The sequence below is a fragment of the Pezoporus occidentalis genome, unplaced genomic scaffold (genome assembly GCF_034315485.1).
Source record: "Pezoporus occidentalis ecotype Australia unplaced genomic scaffold, CSIRO_AGI_Poc_V1 ctg5, whole genome shotgun sequence".
In the NCBI taxonomy this organism is placed as follows: domain Eukaryota; kingdom Metazoa; phylum Chordata; class Aves; order Psittaciformes; family Psittacidae; genus Pezoporus; species Pezoporus occidentalis.
The window spans coordinates 4,811,700-4,824,942 of NW_026915835.1; the positions used below are offsets into that span (position 1 = coordinate 4,811,700).

A 13,243-nucleotide genomic window follows, 5' to 3' on the forward strand; every position below is an offset into this window, starting at 1 on the left:
AGAGGTCTAGAACTGGTGTACCCATGTCAGGCAAGGAATCTTAAACTTTAAGGGTACATCTATGCTAGACGTTGCCTGAAACACCAGGTTATGTAGAATGTTATGAAGAAAACAGATGGATTTCCTTCTCTGTATGCTTTGCATCTGGTTTCCCCAGTTTCCTCAAAAACTACATGAGCAGATTTTAGAAAGTATCTGTCAGCTTTAAATACCTAAGAGTTTCCTAACTATTTCCCTGTAATTTTTCTGACGAATTTTCCAAGATACGCTAACATGTTCACACTGACCTATAATGTATATTGAGAACACTCAATTCCCAACCAAAAGCTACTCTAAATTAAGGACATGTTCAGATTTTTGTATAAAGTGCACTTCCGTGCATACCTGGTTTTGATCTTTGACTCAAAGTCACCAGAAAATTATAATGCTACTACCATGATTTATAGCCAATTAAGAGACCTGACCTAATCCCTTATACTTGCAGTCAACAAGGTTCAGATATCAACACAAATAGTTTTCTACATTTACATATGAAATTGTATCCTAAGCAGAAGAAACAAGAACATATAGATGGCAATCTTATTCAGAGCTGATACTATGGAACATAAATTCACATAGGAATAGTTAGGAACTACAATCTGCACAGAAAAAGATAAAGCTGCATTTATCATTACATTTACAGAAGAAATCTTCTATTAATGGACTGAATGTCAACAAACCCCATAATTAACATTTAACATAGTATCAAACATACCGTATAAAATAATCATTCCTTATCAGCAAAAGATGTTGGAGAATAGAAAGAAAATATCCTTCAGCGTTAGTGTCCTTAACTGTATTCCACACCATGTTGTAAACATCATTTACTTCAGTAAAAGTGTTAAGGAGAATAACAGCAAGGAAAAAAAAAAAAAAAGAAAAATCAGACAAATATTGACTGGTAACATTTTGTAAACAAATTATACCAGAATGTCCTTTATACACTTAATTTTGTTCATGTTTCTTTGCAGATATCAAAAGGATATTCTAGTTCAGACCTAATATCTTCTAAACGGTGAGAGAATTCAATCATGTCTTCTTCTTTATGCTCATTGAAGACTTTCAACTGAATATCTAATGCTTCATTTTTTATACATTTCAATTGCTGCAAAGAAGAAATAGTAGGAAGGCTTGCAGAATTAGCATTTCCATATGACGTAAATAAACCTTATCTTTTTAGTATCTTCCATAAGTCTATGGTATTTTTAAGTTTAAAATTACAAGAAAATGAGTTAAACACTTAAAAAGTAAACATGGCTTCAGCCTGGCTTAACAAGTGTCTGCACAGCAGTCTGTCACATGTTCTAAATCAGAATGCTAAAATGCTGAGGAATCAACAAAGCCCAGAGAGCACACTTCACCTTTTCATTCCTGTTTTAACAGTGATTCTCATATCTAACTGTTCATGCCCAGAGTTAATAAAATGCCCTTGAGAACAATTTATTAGAACTTGGTCTCCCATTCTCCCTCTCAAGCTCAAATAGACCAATAATTTAAATAGTAATGCAAAGTGAGACTAGAAGACTCTTACTGGCAGTATCTCTTTCAATCCACTACGCATAAATTCATTTCTGATGTGAAGCCTAAAATCCAAGTCATCAGGAGATGTAACGAGAGCATTGATGAGCTGCATGCAAGCTACCTGTAACAGAGGAAATATTAAACTATTTTACTTCTTAGATTTCAATATGCATCACAGTCAAAAAGATTACAAACTACTAATTACATCATGTCAAATTAACAATCTACTGTAATCTTATAATTAAGACAGTTAAATTTCTTGTCAGCTACCTGAGCTATAAATAGCAAACACTACTTTACAAATTTCCATAAAAATGAAAGTCCCTCACTCCGCTTAATTTTATACAAACAGCAAGTTCCTTTTAGTAAATGAACTTTAGCATATAGCTAATACCTTGATAAGTATAATTCTCAACATATAAAAACCAATGTAAACATACATAAGGTCTGAAGTGATGTTTCCTTACTATCATTTTTTTTCCTTACTGCAAGACAGTCTTTATATTTGATGTTAGCAAAGAGTATAAAAAATTAACAAAAATATTAAGAAAATAAACAAATTCTAAGGCTAGAAACTGCAAAGCAACGAAATTCTGTCCCTGTTCTTTCTTCGTATTCTTTACATTGAGATCAATTAGATCGTGGCCTAATAAGTAACAGTAAAAAACCCTACACATTAACAAGGAATAGATACATAGGGTGTGTTTTGCTTCAGAAAGGTACTGGCACTACATTACCAACAGTCAGTTTTAAATGAGATTAGTTAAATAGGAATATAGATAATAGAACCACAACCTTGACCATTCTGTCTTAAATATGTTCCCTTGAGACAGATCTTTCAGATTTCAAACTTCTTTAAAGTTATAAATAAGAAACAATCCTATTATCCGTCTCTGAACAACCCACTTGGAAAGCTGCTAAATTTATAGCAATTTGGGGCTTTAACTGTCACAGTGGCTTCTTCATCTTTGTAATGCCTGTCAGAACAATTGTTATGACACTTCTCCTCCCCGGAGTCTGTTATTTCCCTAATTTTATGCAATTTGATTCTACATGCATGTCTACAGCATTTTAAAAAACCTAAAGGAAAATATGACTTAATTAACTTGCCATTTATTTTTTTTCAAATCCTAGTAAAACCTTTGTATTACTCCTGGAGCCTGTTTCTGTATAGGTATAGTTTCTAAGAGTTACTCTAATATTTCTTTATTACTACTGAAGCATCATCCTACACTAGGTAACAAAAAGCAGTGCTAACACCCAAAAAAGGAAACCACAAATACCAAAATATAAATAAAAAGAACATCCTTAGGCTTACCTACATCTGCACACAACAACAAAAATTTAAACCCACCAAAAATGCTCAGTCCACTCATAAAAAGTGAACTGAATAAAACCAATCTTAACAGCACCTAATAAGAAATTAGGACTCTACTGTTCCACAGACAAGTATTTCTGGAAACTGAAAAAGCTCTTCATATTCAATATTTAATTGTCATGTCCTTTACATTCTTATTTAGAATACGTGTCCTTGTAGCTGTTATTTTTGCTAGTAACAGGCTAACATGCTTCCATACTCATCAGGCTTTATCGAGACTAGGCTCACCTGCCTGTAGCTTTGTTTTGACTTATTTTGATGCATCAGGACTTGTCTCATAACAGAATGACTATCACCCTACTAGCTTTAGATTTTGCTTAGCCTTGTACAAGTTTGTGGCATAAAGTTTACTCTTTCATAACAGTTTCCTGTAACTAGCAGCTAGCCATATGGCCCTAAGTAAAATGCAGCATAGAAGAGTAGAGACATGGGATGTCTTGTGTTAGCACTACTGACAGTAGTTTGATTAGACCATTAAGACTTCATTTAGACTAACAACAAATTCTTGCCTCGGTCTAGAAGGTGTATTCTCTAGGCTCTCAACCTGCACAAGTTGCAGGGTCACAATGTGGCAGAGAGTGTGGATGCAACAAACAGTAGAAAATGCAGGCAAGCAAAATGGTTAAATTTTAGTGTAACAATACCTTACAGAATATATTCTCTTATTACCTAAATACAGGCTGTGTTCTTTATTTTTAAACCTTTTCATACTTGTTTTAGTATGGGTACACTTTACCAAACCATCCATTTTATCAGTATTTTTATTTTTCTACAGCAGCCATGATGAACATTTTGACTTCATCTAATTTTCATCTTTTTTTAGTTGAAACCTATTATACACCACCATCAATTTACCTCTTTGGAGTGCTTTCACTCAATTCCATTTTCTTGATTGAATTACCTCTGTCATTCAAATCCAGTAATTCAGCACATTGACAGATGCCATAAACACCTGTACTACTGTCAACATCAGTGAGGCATTTCAATAACTGTAGACTCCACTGGACAACATTATCGTACAGCCAATAATAAGGTACAGTACTGCAAGGTTACATTTACGTTTCAAATAAAGTCAAGCTCCATGTTGTTTGATTACAACAGAATTGAAACCTTTGGCATTGTCATCAGCAGTTTAAAACACAGTATATTCTCATGCAAACCTTTATGTGAATGGACTGCTAAGCAAGGAATCAGCATTTATCACACTTGATTTAAATTATCAATAAGGCAATCAGAGACTGAACAAAGTATGCTACTCTGAAAATCCTGATCAAAAGCAATCTAGTTTTATCTTCGAGACAGCAATGCAATTTTGATGAAAGGATGTCTACAGATGTAATTACTGCCAAATAAATTTAAAAAAAGGCATTTTCTTTTAATTTTCCAAATCAACAAGGTACACGTACAGATTTGCTACTGAAATAGCACAGAGTGAAGATATGACAATGAAAAGAAACACATCAGTAAAAAGTACTGCTGTTCCAGTAGTTTAGTCGAATTTGATCACATGGGAATTGAACTTCAGGTTATAAGCAGAATTTACTTTTGATTTCCTGGAATAAACAAGACAAAGACTGCTGTATTATGTTAACAATCTATTTCTATAATACAAAGACAAAGTAATAGTGAAAGTTCCAAAACAAAAGTCAACAAAAAGCGTGGTGAGAAAAGTTTATCCATGAATCAAACACAGATCTAAGCAAGGCACTGTGTATGTATCTACCTTTGAAAAATTTGCTTTATGAAAACTTGTGAAACCATAATTCAGTATCCAGCAGTTAGTATATAATATTTAAACTATACAATTGCAATAATTTCAAATTATTCATTCACTTAGAATTACAGTGCAGCAAGATAGTTCTGTCCAGTGAACCTAAAAATCTATAAGGAAAACAACATGTTAAATTCTATCAAAAAGAGGAAACAAGCTTGCGAGCAGTTTATTAAACTGCAGTTTGGAAAGTTAGATTTTGGGGAAACGTAAAAACCAAGAGGGAAAAAAAAAAAAAAAAAACAACTCAAACTTGGTGAACAGCATTAGAGTAGCTTTTAAGAAAATTACTTTAATCAATAACCCAGGGAAGATTTAAGAACAAAGAAACTTTTTGCAATCTTAAACTCTGCAGTTGGAATAACAATATATTAATATTATCCTATGTTTGACAGTAAGTCAACGTTAAAAAAGTAGCAAGCTTAGTTCAACTACTGTCTATGTAACAAACAGGAATAAACTTGGAGTTCTCAAGAGTTTGTCAAGACAACACAGTTCAAGCCTGAGATACCTACATTTACATGCCTCTATGTAGACAGATACCTATATGTAGTTATATGCATAGCTAAACTCCCATTCTTGTTAATCACTACTAGATTCTTCTTTAAAGCTTTTCTTTAAGATCTAAGTTCTAAAATATCTTCTTTAAAATATACATGAAGTGATCGGGGCACTCTAAGATCGACTGTCTTTACTGACTAGGGACCCAAGTTATCAGCTTAAACATGAACACATATTGTAAAGAGTACCATTATGGTTGCTGCGATGTGTCCCATCTGGGTTACAAATGCCAGCCATTTGTTCCTGATCTACAAAGTGTCACGCTTTACTTCCATCTGTGTCTGTTTAGTGAGAACGTCTCAATCACAAAAAGGCCTCAGAAAAACAAAGTCTGTCATGAGTTTTGTTGTGTTTTTTTTTGTTTGGTTTTGTTTTTTGTTTAGCTACAGAGGTACATGACTTTTGCTTAAAAATACCAGATTAGGATCTTACTACCTTAAAGTAGTGCTAAATCTGTTTAACAGCATGCTTAAAAACTCTGAAGAAACAGACTGGTATTTAGAATCATTAAATTACCAGAAAGTACTACTCATTTCAGATCACTAATCAAACCACAAGTTTGATTCTTACTTCCAGAGTGCAGCTACTAATCAAAGAAATGCCGTAGAAACAATGGATATAGTAATTTCTTCCACAGAAAGAGACCATCCATTCTCTAGTGATGCGAATAAAGGGTCACACCAAAGAAAACAGGGTCCAAAGAGTTAAAAAAAAAAAAAAAATAAGGAAGAAAGGAAGCTACAGGTGAGTAATTCTTTTCAAGTGATGGCCTCTATGTGCATTCATACTACACACAATTCCAAGGAGTATCCATTCATAATGGCTCATGTTCAGTGTTCCTAACTGAGGAAAAAACTGAAGAACAATTATCTCAAACGTAGTATCATTCCTTGACAAATCTCAAAGCACATAACACTTAAAATACCTGTGACACCTCAGTTGACAGCTCTATAAATGTCAACTCTTGGGACACAGAACAATCAGTCATTGCTTGCACTCCAGATGAGTGGGCCCTAACTGCATTCTTTTACACTCAATTACCTTGGATAAGATTCTGTAAACAGACTGACAGCCTTTTGAATCTTCAGCCACGGACATAAGATAGGAAAGCTGTGTTCACATCAAAAAAGATGTTCCATCTTCAATACAAGAAGAGGTACTACTGCTGAGGTAGCATAACTATAGTAATGATAGGTAAATTAGCTTCCTAGGAATTCACAAGTCATTGTGAGCAAACATGCTAGGCAAATGGTTTATATCTAAAAGCAATTCATTAAAAGTTGTAGATGATGTAGGTGGAGGTTCTTGTCAGTCTGCACTTGAGAATATGCATGAAGAAATGAAATTATTTTCAGCTCTAACAGCAAAAGGCATATGATAATACACAGCTCTCTCGTGTACCTTCTAAAATTTTGCTGTGGTGCTGAGGAGTGCAATTTCTAAGTACTCTTTCCAGAAAGGCACCTCTAACCTAGACAGTAGTTACATTTTGAGAGTATCCTTCTGTTTACAACAGGCATGCAGTGAAGGCCTATAGACATTTTCTTTTCTTCAGGGACGAGCCAAAAGCAAAGTCTTCTCTTCATGTGGTAGTCCAGTTGGATGCTTCTTTTCCTTCTTCATCCCTAAAGAACTTCAACTAAGTATAATCCATCTTGTTAGTTTTCAGAGAGCTTTCAGGTCTGCAAATATATTCCATATGGAATGTTTTTAAACACCCTGCTGTTACATGGTAGGGAAATCTACAATACTTTGTTTATCTAAGAGATGGGCATATATTGATGGACACACATATTTGGTAGTGACTTTTTCATTGATGATGATACAGTTCACTTGGAAAGTAAAAATTTTGAATACTTTCCTCCATGAGAAACTAGACCAATGAGATCAGATATATCCTCCTACGTGAGAAGTTACAGCTTCAAATTCCAGTCCTAACTGATGCTGTCTATCCAGTCACAGGATGCATTTTCTGAGGATTTCACAGTCTGTACTTCAAACTTGCATTTCTCCCAGTTGACGACCAGGCAGGCCATACTTCGTCCTTTTCTGGTGGAAAATGTCAGGTACATACCACTAGCTTTGAATAGCTTTTTTCTTGCATAAACAAGACAATCAATACTATGTGGCAAGTATCCTCTTATAGCTTGCTCATTTGAATAAGAGGAACTGCAGTAAGATTTCCTACTTCACTTTTCTCACTCTTACTCCAAATATGCTTTTGTAGAAAGGGCTCTAAAGATGCATATTTAAGTTAAATTCTGCTTGCCAGTATCAAATTGGCTGTAGATTTGGCTTTGGTACAGAAACTGTATCAGTGTTCACCAATTATTTACTGTTACTAATGACAAAAAATTCTTAGTAATGACTGAGATGTACCATCCAGATGCATGTACATTTACATGGATCTTGAACACTTGTCAGTCTCTACATTTGGATAAGCTGAGCTTTGCTCTAATTCATCCTATTACATACTCAGTGACGGAAAGGACCTCATTAGCATAGAGCAACCAAGACTCATTAAGTGATTCAGCTAACCAAAATATCACAGACTATACCATTTCACATTATTAGATGAAAAAGAAAGATGAAATTTTATTCCCTGACAATGAAAAGTAGTATGAGGGTAATGCTATCGATGAATAGACTTCTACTTTGTCACAAAAGCACTTCTACTACAAGCATGAAACATCTGCAGGTTTCCACAGGGATGATCAATGTTAATTTTTCAGAAACTTAACTGGAAAAGGAGGAATTGCACCTTGCTTCAACATCGTACCTGTTCTCAGTTCTAACTGGAAAAATTAAACGGAGCTGCCATCTGCAACAAGAACTCTACACAAAAGCAGCACTCTTCCACTAGTTAAATCGCCTGCTGAGTAGACAGTGATGAAAGACGATAATTAGAAAGTAGAAGCATTCATTTGATTCTCCATGAAGCGTAAGAACTGTACAACACAAAATTTGTTGTTCCTGTTGTCTTAAAATATATCAAAATGGGTTGTGTCAGAAGAGCTGTGACATGTGACTTGAACAACCAACATATTAGAATTTTTCAGCTGATATCCGAAGTATAGAAGACACCAGATTACCCTGAGCATATTTTCTCAAGCACAGGCTTAAAATGTTAAACTATGTTTACTTTTAACAAATCCAGAAACTCAGTATTACTCCAGGCTATAGTTAGTATAGTCTCAAACTAAGGTCAAACCAATCTTGTCTTTAACCAAAAATATTAAGGTATGCTTTCCATAGCTTTGGATTTTATAAAAGGTAAAAGGGAAGATATAGTTAGGTTTAAAAAAAAAAAAGTAGATACACAGAGCTTTCACTAAAAATAAAAATTAAAAAAAAAAAAAATTGGCATATGGAGGCCTTTTATACACGCAGCCTTCAAGTAGCAGAAATGTTAGGCAATTCAAAACTGAAAAGGTCAGTAGTTAGTGTCAAACTGAACTGCCACAGAGCAAGCCTACATATATCAAGCTGGTAATCAAAGCAAGTATGCCAAGTAACTGACAACTGTAAACTTTTGTTTCATTAAAACACTGTCAAATTAACCACCAGGTCAATAGCACTGTTATAAAAGTTTACAACTGATTCACATGAGCAACCTTGATTTTTCCGGTTTTAAAAAAGAAATCTAGCAAACATTTGTGAAGTCTCAAAAAGATAAAGAGCCTTTCAGTGGAAAGAACATGTTCAAATATAAGTTTTAGCTCAAAAAAAGAGAGCTTTCAGTAGACATTTCTGTGTCTGCACAAGATACACTAAACAAAATAGCAAAATGTTACCCATTTTCAGGAACTTTAGGGCAACACTCTCAGTGAAGCCAAATTAATATATTTAGATTAAGTATTGCAATTGCAACATTTAGAGTGAATTCTCAATTTTAACAATGTTCCTATCTTCTATTTAAGAGGATAGCAAAATACCAAATGGAGGTATAGCACAAACACAAGAAGGGGTACCTGGTAGAAAAGTACTTGTTTAATATCTGAGTTGTAGTCCCATGAAAATAAAAGCTGTTACTGCACAGTTAAAAATTCAGCTAACGTTTTCTGTGCTAACTGCGTTATCTCGAGTATTGCTGTGAACAGTGAGTATGAAAGGACTCACATATATAAAAAAGATCTAAGAGGTTAGAGATAATCAGTCATGACCTTTTTGTCCCTGCATATCAATTGTCACAACTGCCATTAAAACTGCTATCTACCTTTGTCTTAAAGGGGCTTCTTTACCAGCAACTGTTCACAGGGGATTAAAATTTCTGAAGTAAATTCCCCAAAAGAGCTACTATCTGATCACCTTCAGCATGATGAAGCACCGACATGGACAGTGGGATTGAGTGCACCCTCAGCAAGTTTGCCGATGACACCAAGCGGTGTGGTTCGGTTGATACGCTGGAGGGAAGGAACCCCATCCAGAGGGACCTGGACACGCTTGTGAGGTGGGCTGATGCCAACCTTATGAAGTTTAACCATGCCAAGTGCAAGGTCCTACACCTGGGTGGGAGCAATCCCAGGCACAGCTACAGGTTGGGCAGAGAAGAGATTCAGAGCAGCCCTGTGGAGAAGGACTTGGGGGTGTTGGCTGATGAGAAAATGAACATGAGCTGGCAGTGTGCGCTTGCAGCCCAGAAAGCCAACTGTGTCCTGGGCTGCATCAAAAGGAGCATGACCAGCAGGTCAAACGAGGTGATCCTGCTCCTCTACTCTGCTCTCGGGAGACCTCACCTGGAGTATTGTGTGCAGTTGTGGTATCCTCAACATCAAAAGGACATGGAACTGTTGGAACAAGTCAGGAGGAGGGCCACGAGGATAATCAGGGGACTGGAGCACCTCCCGTATGGAGACAGGCTGAGAAAGGTGGGGCTGTTCAGCCTGGAGAAGAGAAGGCTGCGTGGAGACCTCAGAGCAGTCTTCCAGTATCTGAAGGGGACCTACAAGGATGCTGGAGAAGCACTCATCAGGGCTGTAGTGACAGGACAAGGGGTAACAGGTTCAAACTTAAACAGAGGAAGTTTAGACTGGATATAAGAAGGAAATTCTTTCCTGTTAGGGTGGTGAGGCACTGGAATAGGTTGCCCAGGGAGGTTGTGAATGCTCCATCCCTAGCAGTGTTCAAGGCCAGGTTGGACGAGGCCTTGGGTGGCATTATTTAGTGTGAGGTGTCCCTGCCCATGGCAGGGGGGTTGGAACTAGATGATCTTAAGGTCCTTTCCAAGCCTAACTATTCTATGATTTTCCAATCCTAACTATTCTATGATTCTATGATCTGCAAGACATATAGTTCTAGAAAGGCCCTTATATTTTTATTTAATTTTTTAAAGGGAGAAAAGGGGTGAAATGCCCATTTGGGTACCTATCAGGGTAAAATGAGAAGCACACAGGATTAATTTTTTTACTTATTGCTTCAAACAAAGTAAGGGACTGCTTTGAAAGGCAGTTTTCACATGGTTTCTTAACTCTAAGCAAAGGGAATTAGAGACAGTTTTTCTACTGGTACTAAAACTATACACTTTTGGAAGCCTCATACTCATAACAAAATGTTGTTCATTTCAGAACTGTGAATACCTGTAAGCTACTACAAAATACTCAGAAGTACTACCCTACATAGTATTAAAATTTACACATTTTATATAAGTGCAGTGATGGATGTGGAAGTTCTCAAAACCTTTTGCATTTTAGTAGGGAAAGCAGCATTTTTCCCTTCTGAATCAAAATTGATAGCCATATTCATGCCAAACAAAGAATAAAGCTGCTTAACCAATACAAAGAGACTCTGAACTACCATTATTCAACACTAAAACTAATTTCTGTATTTGGACTTTACCATTCTTTGGTTATATTTAAAATAACATTTTCTTAATATATATTATATAATTTTTTCCTTATTGATGATACTAAAACAATGGAATTAAGCGTAACAGACAATGAAACTTTAATATTTTTATTTCTCAGGTTGATCAAATAGGAACAAAAGTACCAAGCAAGTAAACCGAGAAGGACTAAAAAACATGCAAACAAAAAAAAAAAAAAAAAAAAAAAAAAAAGCCCTTGATGGAGTGAGACAAATGTTATATAGTCCTGAAAGTCTGACATGCCCAAGCTTGCACGCCTGGCTCAAATTCATACTGCCTAATATCAAGGATACTAAAATATGACCAAAGACATCATACTGAATAGGAACTTGTTAACCGAACAGGAACTTGTTAACTGAACATCATTCACTTTGAAATCTAAATGAAACAGAAACCGCAGTGAGAAGAGAAATATGAGACCATATATTTAGATTTAATACTGTAGAACTGCAATGATTCATGCAAAAATACCTAAGGTAAAGGCCTACAAGAAATGTGCATCCAATCTGGAAAATACAGACTCAAGAGCCTTGGAAAACAGGAAATACGTTGTCTTAAAGTCTACACTTCTGCAGTCCCTTTCCAGTCACACTACAACTGTAGCTCAAAGCTTTTTCTTTCTCTCCTTGCTAATCTTAATTCTAGGCTGAGCCTTACACAAATCTCTCCAGCCCCAAATTAAAAATTACTCTACAGTTCTCCTTTCCTGCTCCACTCCAGCCTTGCCAATACAAGGTCTCCTTTTTGATCCCTAATGGCAATTACTATGATTTTCAACACATTAAATACATTATGCACACAAGGGAGGAAAAAAAAAAAGACCAAAAAAAAGACAAAAAAAAGACAAATCTTTATGCACTAAGTCAGAACCAACACCACCTGTATGAAGACAATACCAAGCTGATCCACTTTTAAAAACAAACAACAAATGAAATACAAGAACAAACAAAATATCCTACATTTCACCCCTTGCTGGGGGAGAGGCTACTTGGCCCTGAAGTTGACTGTTAAAGGTTCCTAAGCGACTTTGACTATCACTGTTGGTAATAGAGTACAATATGCATTATAGTAATTTGAAATCTTCGAGGTTGAAGCAAAGGAAGGAACTAGAGAATTCATAAATGGTTTGATTTTGTTTTCATTCAAAACTCTTTAACCGGGTGCAAAAAGCCTATGCTGAGATAAACAAACATTTACAGAACTTAATGAATAGAAAAGAAAAAAAAATTATATATTTCAATTAGAGGATTATCCTTCCCTCAGTTATGAGCTCACTGAGCAAATTACACCATGGCTATGAATTCATACTGTAAGACAACTAAGCAGTAACTCAAAGCTGAATTTGTCCTATCACAGCAACTGAGCCCAGCTTCAGCTATGACAATAATATTAAATAAAAATCTATTGGCTCAGGACAGAGACATGTTCAAAGTCAAGTAGGACAGGGCTTTGAGCAGCCTGATTGAGTGAAAGATGCCCACTCATGGTAGGGGGGCTGGGACCTTTAAAGGTCCCTTTCAAGACAATCCATTCTATGATTACAAGATAGAAGGTGTAAGACAGGAGGGACAATTTTTCAAAATATATTCCCCATCAGTATTGGCATAATTCAGCTACAAATGATTCTCCTCTACCTTCAAGTACTTCTTTATGGTTAGCTTTTCTCTGAGACAGATGAAACAAACAGCAATCTTTACTGTCAGACGTGGACTTTTTAATACAAGGTGACAGTGAAGTAACACAATCATTTCTTTCTAACTTGAGATTCATCTTATACTATTTTTGTAATATTCATAAACAATGGCAATTATGAACAGTGTTCAGTTCAACTAATTACATGAAAATCAGTACAATGTAAATATTTACACTCTCAGACCAATCATTTATAATCACCACTCAAATACACCATAATACTTTGTGCCTTTCTGCAGTGAACTCTATATTAACTGAAACAAACTGAAAATAAGGTGAAGGATTTCTTTCCTCAGATTCTCCGCTGCAATTTTATGAAATCATCAAGTGGGCATGAGGGACAGATTTCCCATGGATTTAAACACTGATTATAAAAAGTACTTGCCTAAAAACTTGCTTTTTTACTGTTATTAATCTT

At 35.6% G+C, this 13,243-nt stretch overlaps 1 protein-coding gene across 1 annotated transcript in view; it reads right to left on the reverse strand.

Moving 5' to 3' along the window:
* Positions 1–13,243, reverse strand: part of DIAPH3 (diaphanous related formin 3) — a 225,921-nt gene that overhangs the window by 174,729 nt on the left and 37,949 nt on the right. The window contains exons 10-12 of the mRNA XM_062636862.1: positions 1,571–1,681; positions 1,026–1,144; positions 755–871 (exon numbers count right to left, since the gene is read on the reverse strand). Of these exons, the coding sequence (XP_062492846.1) occupies positions 755–871; positions 1,026–1,144; positions 1,571–1,681 (347 nt within the window). The remainder of the gene's footprint in view (positions 1–754; positions 872–1,025; positions 1,145–1,570; positions 1,682–13,243) is intronic.